We start from the raw sequence: 12,772 nt of genomic DNA, 5'->3' as shown, positions 1-12,772 counted from the left end.
TCATCTGAAAAATGAGGATACTTCCATCTACCTCCATATTATGATATAATTTCATCACTGTAGAACAATTGTGAAACCTAGCGAGATAAACAGCTGGTATATAAATGCTTAGAAAATGTCAATTTTCATCCTTCTCTCCCCAGGTTGGCTTCACCGAAGGAGAGGGCTCAAGAACTGGGGTTCTCCCAGCAAATTCTGTACAGCTTTTGCAAGACTAGCTCCCGCTGGCGCTTACATGCTTGAACCACCCCCATGCTGGGCCCCAGTGTTCAGAGCTAGGACGTGAGCCCACAAGACCGGGGAGCTGAGGTGTTCATTTCCTTGGGTCTTACTCTCCATCCCTGGTGCCTCTGTGACTGGCCTTCCTCCCTGCCATGGGCCCATGCCCCTGCCAAGGACACAGGGCTGATGGTGGTTCTTTCCCCTCTATCTCATTATCCTTCAGGGACCAGGGAGCCCTATGGCTGGATCTGAGTACCCCTGAGCTAGCTTTAGGTGCAGAACCCTCAATCCCTCATTAGACCAAGACTGTGTTTCTTCCATCAGTCTGGGGGTTCCTCAAGAGTAGGACTGGCCTGCCTTCATCATTCTCCATGTCCAGACCAGGGGTACTGCCAGACTAGGGACTGGACTGTCTTCTTGGCTAGTCATGTATCTAGTATTCCTTTACTGAGCTCTGGCTCTATGTCCAGACCTGTGCTGAGCACTGCAGTTGCCACATGAATAAGTCAAGAGCCCTGCAGATGTGGACCCTTGCTAAGAAGCTGATCCCCAGGGTTAGATTTGGGCATGGGCAGGGTGGATGGTTCTGGGGTCAAGAGCAGACAGATAATCAGCTGGTTTATACCCATATGACATTGCAGTTGTCTACAGCCCATATCCATTCTGGTTGGTCAATGCCCATGTTGTACTGGCTATTAACTAAATATTCTGAGTATCACTTCTTTCGAAGGACCGCACTGCCTTCTTGGGGACCTCTACTACATTTCCCAGCCAGGAAGCCGAGTTGGATTCACACCCCCCCACCCCCCGCCCACCTCCATTGCCTACTCTCCTTAGTTGGCAGGAAGGAAAGGAATGGTCTTAATGATGGATCTTCACTTCTCACCTCTTTCTCTTGGTCAACTCAGGAGCCTTCCAGTCTCGGGGGAGGAAAGGGCCAAGAAAGGAGAAAGGAGAATGATAGAAATGAGAGAGTGGAGACTTAAAGGTTCTGCCTCCCAGTACCAGAAGTTCCACCCTGGCTTTCAGGCCCATATTAGAAAACAGATCCACCTAAGCCATCATCGAGCTCTAACGCCTCAGCTTTATAGTCGATGGATACTGGGCTCTGGGCCCTAGAAGGGATGGAGCAGGCCAAACAGGAGGGTACCAGTGGCCAACACGGCAACCTTGCCCGGAGGCTGAGCTATTTACCCTGGAGATCTGACTGCTCCGTGATCCCACAAAAACAAGGTCGTCTTTTTTGAGCCCCAGTGTCCGGTTTTGTTCATCTCAGACTCGTTCTTTCACTCATCTCTAATAAAAGATTTTTTTTTTTTTTTTTTTGGTAAATTCTTGTGGTTTTATATATGTGATCTGAAGAACGACAGAGCGGGGGAGGGAATCTTAGGGCTTAGAATTCTTCCTCTGGACCCTATAAGGGAGACAGCCTGGTGTACAGCAGTAGTTTGCAACCAGGGGCAATTTTACCCAAAGGGACATTTGGCAATGCAGAAACTTTTTTATCGTTCCCAACAGGAAGTTGGAACTGGCAACTAGTGGCTTAGAGGTCAAGGTTGCTGCTAAACATCCTACCATGCACAGGTCAGCCCCCCCCCCCCACAACAATGAATTATCCTGTCCAAAATGTTAATAGTGTCATGGTTGAGAAACCTGGTGTGGAGGAAAGAGCACTGCACTAGGAGTCTGGACACCTGTGGTTTAGCTCTGCCACAGTTCCTGTCTCAATTTGATCTCCCTTGAGACAGGTTCTTGGGAGCAAGTAGTTCATTTGTGAGGTGATCCTAGGAAGCATAACAAGGGAGTAGGGAAGTAAAACAGAGGTCAAGAAGCAATAAAGGATATGTCAATGAGAGGCTATCGCTGCGAACACACAGAGCTTATCTTATTGGGGACCTTCGACAGACCATATTGATTAGAACATGCCTTCAAGTTGTCCCACTGAGAGTGAAAAAATTGGTGTCTTTACCACCGACTCGTCTCTTGTTGGTTGGGAGGGTGCATCTGGGGGTGTTAGGCACTTCCAGCCTGCCCCAAAGCCCTGAGTCAGACAGATGCAGGAAGATATCAGAGGCATGTCTGGGAATTGCCTGCAGGTGACCTCCAGGGAGAACAGGCAGGCAGAGGGGATACGATAGGTGCCCACAGTGTCTGCTTTGGTTGAGCAGTGCAACCCTGGGCCTCTCTGGGCCTCAGTCTTCCCATCAGTACAATGAAGGGGTTTGTTTTCTTAGAGTCCTCTGAGGCCTGGTGATGTAGGAATCTTGGCTTCTTTTGTTGTCATACAACTGTGGAACTGGCTGGAGTTTGAGAAAAGTCACATTTTTTAAAAAGGCAGTCCTAAGTAACTGCAGACAACTGTGCCTTCAACCTAGAGGGGCTTGCGTGAGGGTTGGTCAAAAGACCCAGATCCCAAACTATTAAAGCCTAACCTCTTGCAAGCAGCCTGCAAATGCTTTGTGCGGTCAGGCCCCACCCACTTCTGATTTTCTACCTTGTTTCTCCCCACACTCCTCTCACCTCGGTGTAGCAGCCACACTGATTTTTCAGTTCCTCCAACCCTGATAAGCCAAGCACCCTCCCATCCCTAAGCTTCACACATTTCGAACTCCAGGAGGACTGTGTTGATTCTCCCTGGATGCCCAGGGCTAGAACTGCCTGGCACATAGTAGGTACTCAATAAACATATGTTGAATGTATGAATGTTTCTTCCTCTCCTCCCTTCTTCCTTTCCCCAACTCCCACTCTGCATTTCTGCCCAAAGTTTAAACTTTATTTCTTCAGAGGAGATGATACCGCCAACTGATGCAGGTCCTCTCAATGTGTCCCTTAAAGAATCTTCTCCTTCTTCCTGACCTTCTCCCCAGCTGTGATAATACAGAATTGATTGTGTCCATATTTGTTAAAGGTTTCTCTTGCCCATAGGCCCAATCACAAGCTTGCTGAAACTGGGTCTTTCTTGTTCTTTGCTTGGATGTTCAACACATATTTGTTGAACGAATGAAAAACCTCACTTCCATCTTCCTGGGTTCCAGGTCACACAGCAGCAATTAGAAGTCAGATGAGTTCACACCACGCTATCTCTCTGACCAGGATGGGGTGGCATTCTCTGAGATTCTCTCAGGAAAGTTGAGATTTCACTGAATACCCCAATCCATAGCTCCTGGCCTCACACTCGGCCCGCTTTTCACGCCTCCTCTCCAGGTCCTTAAGCATCCCCTGCCCCCAAAGATCATTTTCTGTCAATTAAATGCACTTGTTTAGGAAAGGATCTGTGTCTGCTGGGGACCCTTGGAAGGTCCTTCCTCAGGAACATAGATGTGTGCACAGCTATGGGGGCACAGTTGTTTACTCCGCTCCACCCAAACGACCCTTCCAGATTCCATCCCATTGGGGAGACAGTGCCCTGACCCTGAATAGAGGGCGCGCATGCACCTGGATCAGTATTTCTCAAAGTTTGGTGCACTTAAGAATCTCCCAAGCCCTCACTGCCCAGAATACAATCCTGGGACGGGCGGAACCAGTAAGTAGCTCCCCCGAGGACCTTTTTAGAAATGCAAAACCTCACAGTAAACTAAATAGATGGAAACACAGGGTTTGGATACGCGTGCGCACAAGGAGTGCGCACGAACGAGGGAGCACAGGGTAGGGCAGAGGTGTATTTAATGATCGCGCCCAAAGATGTGATCCGAGTGCACCAAGTTGCTTCCGACTTGGGCACAGGCACGGAGCTTGGTCCGCCTGCTTTGAGTTGCAAAGGTGCAGAGACGCGGGAGCCCTGAACTCTTCCCGGAGCTCCCGGGGCACCCTCAGGCGCCTTCCTCGCGGCCGCAGCCTCACGTGTCCGGGACAAGGTCCTCCCGGCTCGCCAGAGAGCCCTGCTAGCCGAATATCCCTTCTGCCCCCGGCCTCTCAGGAAAGGCCCAAGGGGAAAGGCCCTCTCTCGCCGCCTCGTCCCTCTCCGGAGGCCGGACCAGCCGGCGCGGGCAATCTTTGCCCCGGCGAGTCCTTGAAGTCTATATTTAGTGCACGCCACCCCTCCCCCCATGTCGGAGGCAGGCGGGCCAGGGGGGAACTGGGAGGGGGAGCCCCGCCCTCGCCAGGCGTGTGTGTGTGTGTGTGTGTGTGTGTGTGTGTGTGTGTGGTGTGTGTTTGCAGCCCGCGCGGATTGCACGCCCTCCGCCTCTGCGCCTCCTGTGCCCGAGGCTCGGCTGCTGTCCCTGCGCCCCTCGCCCTGCCGGCCGTCGTGGGCCATCATGGGCCAGGAAGAAGAGCTGCTAAGAATCGCCAAAAAGCTGGAGAAGATGGTGGCCAGGAAGAACACGGTGAGGCTGCAGAGTTTGGGCCACAGCCTCCGCCCCCGGGAGGCGCGGCGCGGGCCAGCCCTGGTGTCCCGGGGGCGCGTGCTGGCAGAGAGCCCGGGAGGCACGGGCGGGACCCAGTACCCGAGGGAGGCGCGGCTGGTGCAGGACTCAGCGCCCCTTGGGGGCTGCTGGGCACCTCGGAGTGGACTCGTGCATGGCTCGGGACGCCGGGGGAATCGTGCGGGCCCCTAAGTCGAGGCGTGTGCACATCCCTCTGGACGTGAAGGGTTCAAGGGGCCCGGGATAGATTGTACCCATGAAAGTGAGTGAAGGGACTGGGACCTGGAAAAAGACTTCTGGAGTCCTGGGATGCACGACGGGTGCAAAACTAGAAGAGTGACGGCGACGGAGGGGTGGGGGGAGGGGATAGGGGGGACAAAATCCTGGTGGCCCCAGAAGGAACAAAGAAAGGAGATATGAGCGTTGCCGAGCCGCGTCTACCTCGCACCCGGGAGTGGGTCTAGGAGAGAGGAGCGAAGGTCCGCGGATCCTGCGACCCCACAGCTTCCGGCGCCAGGAGCGGTCGTTTGCAACTTTACTTTTACTTGGCCGCGGGGTGGGGCCCGCGCCGGCGGGGGCCGAACAGGTGCGGGGCAGCCGCAGCCCTCGGGGGCCGCAGGGCGGGGGAAGGGGGACGACGGCTGGAGGCCTGGGCTTTGCAGACGGACCCGGAGGTTGAGGGGAATCAGGGCTGGCGGCCCTACCTGCGGGTGCAGGAGCCCCGAGCGCAGGCCGACTGAAGTTAATATTTGATCCTTCCCGTGATCTTTGCCTCAGGCTGGCGCCACAGGGTTTGCTGGCCAGAGCAAACTTGCCTTTGGGTTAGGGAGGGTAACCCAGCTGGCATGTCCCCCCATCTCTCCCTGCGCCAGGGCCCTCCTCATCCCACCATCCATAGCCTCTTGCTGGAGCAGGACTTGCATTTCCAGAGCATACAGTGACCTTAGGAGCTTGGGAAAAGGATGGACCCTGAGGGAGGTTTTAGAGCAGGGAAGCAAGAATGATCGCGGGAGCTATGGAAGCCCTAGAGTAGACGAGAGCTGTGTTGAGTTGATGTTGATATAAAGGCTGGAGCCTCAGTTTCTCCATCTGTAAGAAGGATTTGAGATTACCTACTTCCTGGGAGGGAATGTCACTGGATTTTTGTCTCTGTTGGCAGTGGTGAGGGTAGAAGAGATGTGAGACCCTTAAGTAAGACATGGAATGGTGCTGGCTAAGAGAATAAAAGCTGCAGAGTGCTGGCAGCTTCTCACCCTTATATCCCAGCCTCCACTCGTCCCCCATTCCTGCATCCTCCAAGATCAGCAAAGCTGATAGGGGGCACTTTCTCAACTAGGGGCAGGCAGCAGAGCCCAGCGCTGAGCTAAATTCCACCGCAAGTAGACAGGTGATCCCAGCCCTGCCCCTTGCTGACCTAGGTTTGTGCCAGGAGATTCTGAGCCTCTGGGTTGAGAGGGTGGGGGATGGGGTCGGGAAGCTTACGAGGCCTGAGAAAGGCAGCTTGGCTGGGAGTAGAGCTCTGGCTGAGAAGGAAGGGACTGGCCCTGGCCTCCTTTCACTCCTTTTGTGGCCATAGGCCCACCTCGACTTCCCCTCTCTGGGCCTCAATTTTCTCTTCTATGAAATGGGAAGAGGAGATGGTGTCCCTTGGGAATGGATTTCTGTGGAAGTATTCAGAGCTCTCTTTAGGAAAACTTCAAGTCTGGCCACAGGGTCCCTGTAGCACAGAGCGAGTTTGCAGCCACGTCTGCGCCTGGGCTCTTGGCAGCCTCTAGGTGGGCACAGAGCTCTGGGCATGTGATCGAGAAAGGTGGGGCCTGCTCTAGGAGTGAAAGTGGGCCCGCCCAGTGGTGGTTAGGGAGAGGACACACTTCCTGTAATAAGACGGATCCTCCACGTTGCAACTCAGGCCTGAGGTTTACTGCCAATTACCGAAGTCCCAGCAACTTAGGGCTTCTGTCAGACGCTGTGAACATGTACCCACTGAAACAGCTTCAAAATCACAAACACCAAGTCACAGCTTCACATACACATAATTACACACAACAAACATAGCTACACACATGCAGCCATGTACGACAATGACTAAACAAACGACTATGAACATAATTGCATATGAGGTTTAGCTACTGACCTTGACATGATGGATACACTGACCATTCTATTAACAGAAAGACACAAAGACAGCTACACACATGGGTACTTGTATGCGTGCAGACGATAAGCTACACCCAGATGACAAGCTTTCACATTCAGACGTTATAACATAGGCATCATCCCATAAAGACAAACACATTGTGTTTTGAGCTGCACACCCACAGCTCCACACTTGGACCAGAGATACTGCTGGCTACACAACCCGTACGTGCATGCAGAGAGGCACACCTGGCAACACTTGCACAAGGCTTTGTGAGCCCGGCTATAACCAGAGCTCATGGCTATTCCCCAGCATGTCCTCGTTATACAGTGTGACATACAGAGACACACGCCCAGTGGTGAGATGGAACCAATTAGGAATTTTGCAAGCTGGTTGTTAAATACAACCATTATTTTAAAAAATTAAATCATAAGCTTATAATTAAATAAGTTATATTAAAAACAAAGGTAATAAACACTCTAAAATTATGACTTCCTAATTATTTTACTAAATTTTACTATTATCTGTGGTCTAGAGGTTATTTACTTCTATTATATCAATCACCATATTGATATATAATGGTGTGCTGCATTGACCAACATAGCAGGGCACTTACCCATGTTGCTATTTCGTAGTTGTACAAGTCTAGACAGCTCTATGTCTCAAAGTGCACAGTTGTATAGTGGTTTGAGCCGGAAAAACCTGAGTTTGAATCCCAGCCCTGTTCCTTGTAACTTCGGGCAAATTATTTAACCTCTTTGTTTTTTTTTTGATTCCTCTTCTGCAAAAATGGGGTCATCTATAAAAATGGAAATAGTAATAGTGCTTACCTCATAGGGTCACTGTAAGAGTTAAACAGGGTAATGCACATAAAAACTTAGAACAGTGACCATCACATAGAAAGCCTCTAATTAATGTTACACACAGTTTTCATGCACACGCAAACTCACAGATCACACGTCTGAAAACATAATGTGAACCCAAGCACTAGGGGAGGCCGAGGACTGGAAGCCCTTGGGATGGGTCCAAGAAGCCTGCCAGGGACACACAGGGCACAGTCAGCTGGTGCTCCCCAGGGAACTGAACTCAGACCAGGAGGTGGAAGGCTGGCTTCTAAGAAGCAGGTGGGAGGAAAGAGACGGCTGAAACGGAGCAGGGCGTTGTCAGGGCCTGGCAGCCGGCAGATTCACAAATCTGAGTCTCCTTTCTTCCCCTCCCAGTCTCCCCTCCCGCCTTCTGCTTTCTGCTTGATTCATTTGCCCAGGGAGCTCTGGGCTGCAAGCTGAATCCTGAGGTCTCAGAGATTAAAACAGTCCTCCTTACCCAAAAGGAACGAAAGTCTATGTCCACTCAAAGACTTGTACATGACTGTTCCTAGCAGCCAACTCCCCAAAAGTTGGTCAACAGGTGAAGGGATAAACAAATGGTAGTATATACACACAATGGAAAATGACTCAGCAGTCAAAAGGAACTATTGATATATACAGCAATGTGGATGAATCTCGAAATAAGTACACGGAGTGAAAGAAGCCAGACGAAAAGAAGTCTTTTATGGTACTCCTGATATAAAATCCTTACAAATGTAAGCCCAACTATATTGTGACAGAAAGTAGAATAGTGGTGGCCTGGACTTGGGGTTGGGAGTGCGAGGAGGAACTAGGGAACTTTTAAGGATGATGGTTATGTTCTTACCTGGATTGCAGTGTTTCATGGGTGCATACATGTCAAAACCTATCAACTTGTAGCCTATAGTATGTCCAGTTTATTGTATGTCAACTACACCTCAGCTATACCTAGCTGTTAAAAAAAAGCCACAGTCCTCACCCTGCAGAGGCTCACAGTTGGAAAATGAGGACAGGAGGATACAGACACAAAACCAATAATAGTTAGCGTCTAAGTAGTTAATTTTAGAGGAAAAATGGGGAAGTGGGGAGGGCATACCCAGTAGAAAGAAGAGCAGAACCAATAGCTAGGGGCCAGGGTGAGTGGTTAGTGTTGGACCCTGGTTCAGAGGGGCTTGAACCTAGCCGGGTGGTGAGAGATGGTCTAGGACAGAATTTTTTCCTCCTCTCTCCTTTCTGTCCCTTGCCTGTCTCAACCACTCATCTGCCTGTATCCTGAAGCTGGAACAGTTTCTTTTCTACCTCCTGCCTCCCTCTTTCCCACCAAGACCATAGGATGGTCAGAGAGGGGCCTGGGGCAGAATCCATGGGCCTCAGTTCTCACCTTGTGGCCTCCACAGGAAGGGGCCCTGGACCTTCTGAAGAAGCTGAACAGCTGTCAGATGTCCATCCAGCTACTCCAGGTGGGGTGGGGGTGGGAAGCCCTGGGGGCGGTGCGTGGGTGGGGGAGACTTGGGGTGGGGAAGCCCCTGGGGGAGGAGACCTCGAAGAGTCGGATCTGGGAGGAGTTTTTGAAGGGAGGCTGGGGAAAGGAGGGATCTGAGGTGCTCCGGAGGTGGGGACTGAGGCATTTAGAAGGGGATAGGGTGCTTTCCAAGCACAGGGGGCCCTCTGGGTCTTGGAGGAAGACTGATGTGCTTTCCTTGAATATCCCCATTCCCAAGGGCCTGGGCTAGTGAGGTTCAAGAGACCAGTGGTCCAAGGAGAGGAAAAAGGTCCCTCATTTTTCGATCTCACCTTTGTAGCCCCCAAACATTACCAGGAGCACTTGGTCCTGGTAAAATTAGCATAGACCTAAGCTTTAGAGCCAGAGCTGTGTCTTAAGCTGAAACTTGAGCTCAAAGACACCAGGGTATGGGGGGGAATGGGGAGGGGTCCTAATCATTAGCCATGCTCACCACCATCAGCACATCAGCTTTTCATCAAAGTCAGTGCAGGGGGCCAGGCCTGGAGCACTGGCCCACTAAGGGTGACAGTTATAGGATCAGAATTATTATCTCAGCCACACGTCAGGCCTGGGGCTCTGGAGAAGTTGAGGCTGAGGGAAGCGGGTAGTTGAGCTGGGGCGGGTCTTGCTAATTAGCGCAGCCAGTCCTGTGTGTCCATTTGCAGACCAGGCCTTAACGCTCCCCCTTTGCAGACAACCAGGATTGGAGTCGCAGTTAATGGAGTCCGCAAGCACTGCTCCGACAAGGAGGTGGTGTCCTTGGCCAAAGTCCTCATCAAAACCTGGAAGCGGCTGCTAGGTGAGAGGGGACGAGATCGACTTGGGCCGTATTTTCCTCCCAGCAGCTGGGACAGGGCTGTGCCTGGATCCTAGCAAGCACTCAGTTTATGTTTGTTGAATAACTTAATAACAGACAGATGGCCTCTAGTGGGGAGTGCCAGTATTTGTCTCCTCAAGTGTGAGATCTGTAGATATGTTAGTTTTTATGTATGTATGCCTACATATGTATCTCTGTTCGTTGTGTGTTTATACATATCTTTATATTCACATTCATATGAGTATGTGCACAGATGTGTAGGCTTTCTGTCCTCGTATGAGTGTGGATTTGCACACATGTGCATACTGTATATGCATCTGTGTATAAATGTATATTCGTACGTGTGTGTTGGGGGTGTGTGCAGCTGTCTGTATCCCTGCCCTTTGCCCCTTCCTCCCCAGAATCATGCTGGATTTGAATGAGACAGAGCCGAGTTGAGGAGCACTGCCACCCTTTTATTTTCAGACTCCCCTGGATCCCCCAAAGGAGAAAAAGGAGAGGAAAGACAAAAAGCAAAGAAGAAAGAAAAAGGGCTTGACTGTTCCAATTGGAAGCCAGAGGCAGGCCTTTCTCCACAAAGGAAAAAACGAGAAGAGTCCAAAGACAGGTACTTTTTTTTGGAATGGACACTTGTTACATCCTGTGCCAGCAGCTCTGTTTATATATAACTTCACTTAATCCTCACAACCCGGGAGGTGGTTATTGTTATTATCTCTTACAGGGCCCCCTCTGGAGCTCAACCAGACAGTCTTACAAGATCCAAATAGGCTGTTCCTGGCTCCACCTAGAAAGCTGTAGGGACAGGAAATGCAGTGTGCCAACCGCACAGCCTCAGGCCTTTCTTATCTGCAAGAGTTCTCATAGGGGACCACACAGGATCCAGAACTATTCTCTGGCCCACCCAGGTAACAGCCCAGGTACAGGAAAATGAGACCACAATCGGTGAGAACTCCCTGACTTAGAAGCCCCCATGTCACAAATCTTGTAACAGTCCCATAGACAAACCTTCCAGGATCCCAGCAAGGACACTAACTAATTACAAAATTCACTGCACTCAGGACAGCCCCAAAGCTGTGGTTTTCCGCCAATTATTTATAGTTCATTCATAGCCCTTACCTTGACATAATTTATGAATCAGGGTTCATTTGCACTGTATGCAAGGCTGCCTAGTGATGCAGCCGACATTCCAGCTTTGTCAGGGTTGCAGGAAAATGGTGCTAGGAACTCACTTGCCCACAGAAAAGGAAAAGTATATTTCGTTGGCTCTTTATTCAAAATCCCGATTTAGTGATGAGGAAGCTGAAGGTTGGGGAACAGGGACTTTGCCAGGATCGCATAGCCATTATGTGACAGAATGAGATTCTAGTCTCGTCTGTCAGAACCCCAAACCTCTGCTGAGAAGAATAGACCAGATGTTTGTCTCAGCTCCATGCCCATTCCCCCTTGCCCACCTCAGCCAGAGTCCCTAAAATAGTGTGACTTGACTTCTATATAGGGCCCCCCAAGAGCCTTATCCATCATGGTAGATAAAAGTTTGTGGATGTATAAATAAGTCCTACTTATTTCCTATGTGACAAGACAGATCACTTAATTCCTCAGGGTGGGGGCATCCTACCTTGTTCATCTAATAGATGAGGGGTAAAACTAGATAATACTGATGATATTAGATAATGCTAGGTAATACAATACCATTTGTGATATAGCAACATTTTTCATGTACGTACCTTGTCACCCAGTACATCCACTGCAAGGAATTCATTTTAATCAGATTTAATCAGATTAAACATAAAGATATGTTCTGTGTGTAACATTTTTCAGCTGGCGTTTCTGAAACATTTTTTCCTCCGAAAGCTTTTTAAATGAATGTTTATTAGAATCCTATATCATAAGTGTTCTGTAGAAAACAATTTAGGAAATGATACTTTTAAGAGGAGTGATTCTTGACCAGGAGGGAGATATGCCTCCACCACACTACTCCCATTTTTGCTTGTTAAAATAACTGTGGGGCAGAGAGAATGCTTCATGCTATGATTCCTACAATACAGAGAATACTCCCACACGTTAAAGAACCATTTATTGTATTCAGAATGCCAGTAGGGCTCCCATGAAGAAGCACTGCAGGAAAAAAGAATATTTAATGACATAGGGAAATGTCACTCATTGAGTATTAAGAGAAACTGTATGATCCCCCTTTTTTAATAGAAATCAAATAAGTGAATTTTATGTATTTGCATAGGAGAAAAGGTGAGAAGGATATACACTGGGTGATAATGGTGATTATTTCTGGGAGATAGGATTGAAAGAGTTTTTTTCCTTCTTTTTGCAAATTTCCATCTTTCCAATTTTTTTCTAATAAGTGATGTATTTTTTAAATAAAAATAATGAAGCTATTTTTGAAACCAAAATATGTGCTATTATAATTAGAAGAGCCTCATATTCTATATTATACAATAAAATTTGTAAATCTATATTGTTTTTTTACAAAGATTCTGTATTATTTTTGAAATCAGAACAAATAATAGCACTTTTAAAAAAATAAGAGTGATAAAAGTTTGTTGTAGAAATAAGAAAAAAATATAGAAAAATAGGCAAAAAATTACCCTTTTCTACCACCCAAAAATGATCACTCTTAATATTTTAATATATGGTTTATCTTTCTATTCTCTTTTTGACTTGTTTTCTTGTAGTTATCATCCATTTTATCATCTGCATTTTAAGATGCAATACTTGTCACATGGCTTTGTAATCTTTTCTGAAATCCTTTCGATTTGCTCATTTTACAGTTGTATCCCATATGGTGTGTTTTATTTTCCCAAAGGGGTTAAAAGATTGGCTGGTAGGGATCCTCTGATCCACAGTGCCCATCGTGGAGTGAACAGTGAC

The 12,772-nt window shown here is 48.8% G+C and overlaps 2 protein-coding genes across 7 annotated transcripts in view; both read left to right on the top strand.

Moving 5' to 3' along the window:
* Window positions 1-1,546, top strand: part of ASAP3 (ArfGAP with SH3 domain, ankyrin repeat and PH domain 3) — a 41,330-nt gene extending 39,784 nt beyond the window's left edge. For all 3 annotated transcript variants that reach the window (XM_036229972.1, XM_036229966.1, XM_016126783.2), the window contains exon 25: window positions 144-1,546. In XM_036229972.1, coding sequence (XP_036085865.1) covers window positions 144-218 — 75 coding nt within the window. In that variant the 3' untranslated portion in view covers window positions 219-1,546. The remainder of the gene's footprint in view (window positions 1-143) is intronic.
* Window positions 1,547-4,358: 2,812 nt separating this feature from the next.
* Window positions 4,359-12,772, top strand: part of TCEA3 (transcription elongation factor A3) — a 33,704-nt gene continuing 25,290 nt past the window's right edge. The window contains exons 1-4 of one of the 4 annotated variants that reach the window (XM_036229950.1): window positions 4,359-4,547; window positions 8,966-9,028; window positions 9,766-9,871; window positions 10,355-10,496. In XM_036229950.1, the coding sequence (XP_036085843.1) occupies window positions 4,479-4,547; window positions 8,966-9,028; window positions 9,766-9,871; window positions 10,355-10,496 (380 nt within the window). In that variant the 5' untranslated portion in view covers window positions 4,359-4,478. Of the gene's footprint in view, window positions 4,548-4,622; window positions 4,849-8,965; window positions 9,029-9,765; window positions 9,872-10,354; window positions 10,497-12,772 lie in introns of those variants that run through there. The other 3 variants (XM_016126784.2, XM_036229958.1, XM_036229961.1) reach the window with 3 other exon arrangements.

The sequence above is a fragment of the Rousettus aegyptiacus genome, unplaced genomic scaffold (assembly GCF_014176215.1).
Source record: "Rousettus aegyptiacus isolate mRouAeg1 unplaced genomic scaffold, mRouAeg1.p scaffold_m13_p_1, whole genome shotgun sequence".
Taxonomy (NCBI): domain Eukaryota; kingdom Metazoa; phylum Chordata; class Mammalia; order Chiroptera; family Pteropodidae; genus Rousettus; species Rousettus aegyptiacus.
This window is presented reverse-complemented; position numbering and strand designations above follow the sequence as displayed.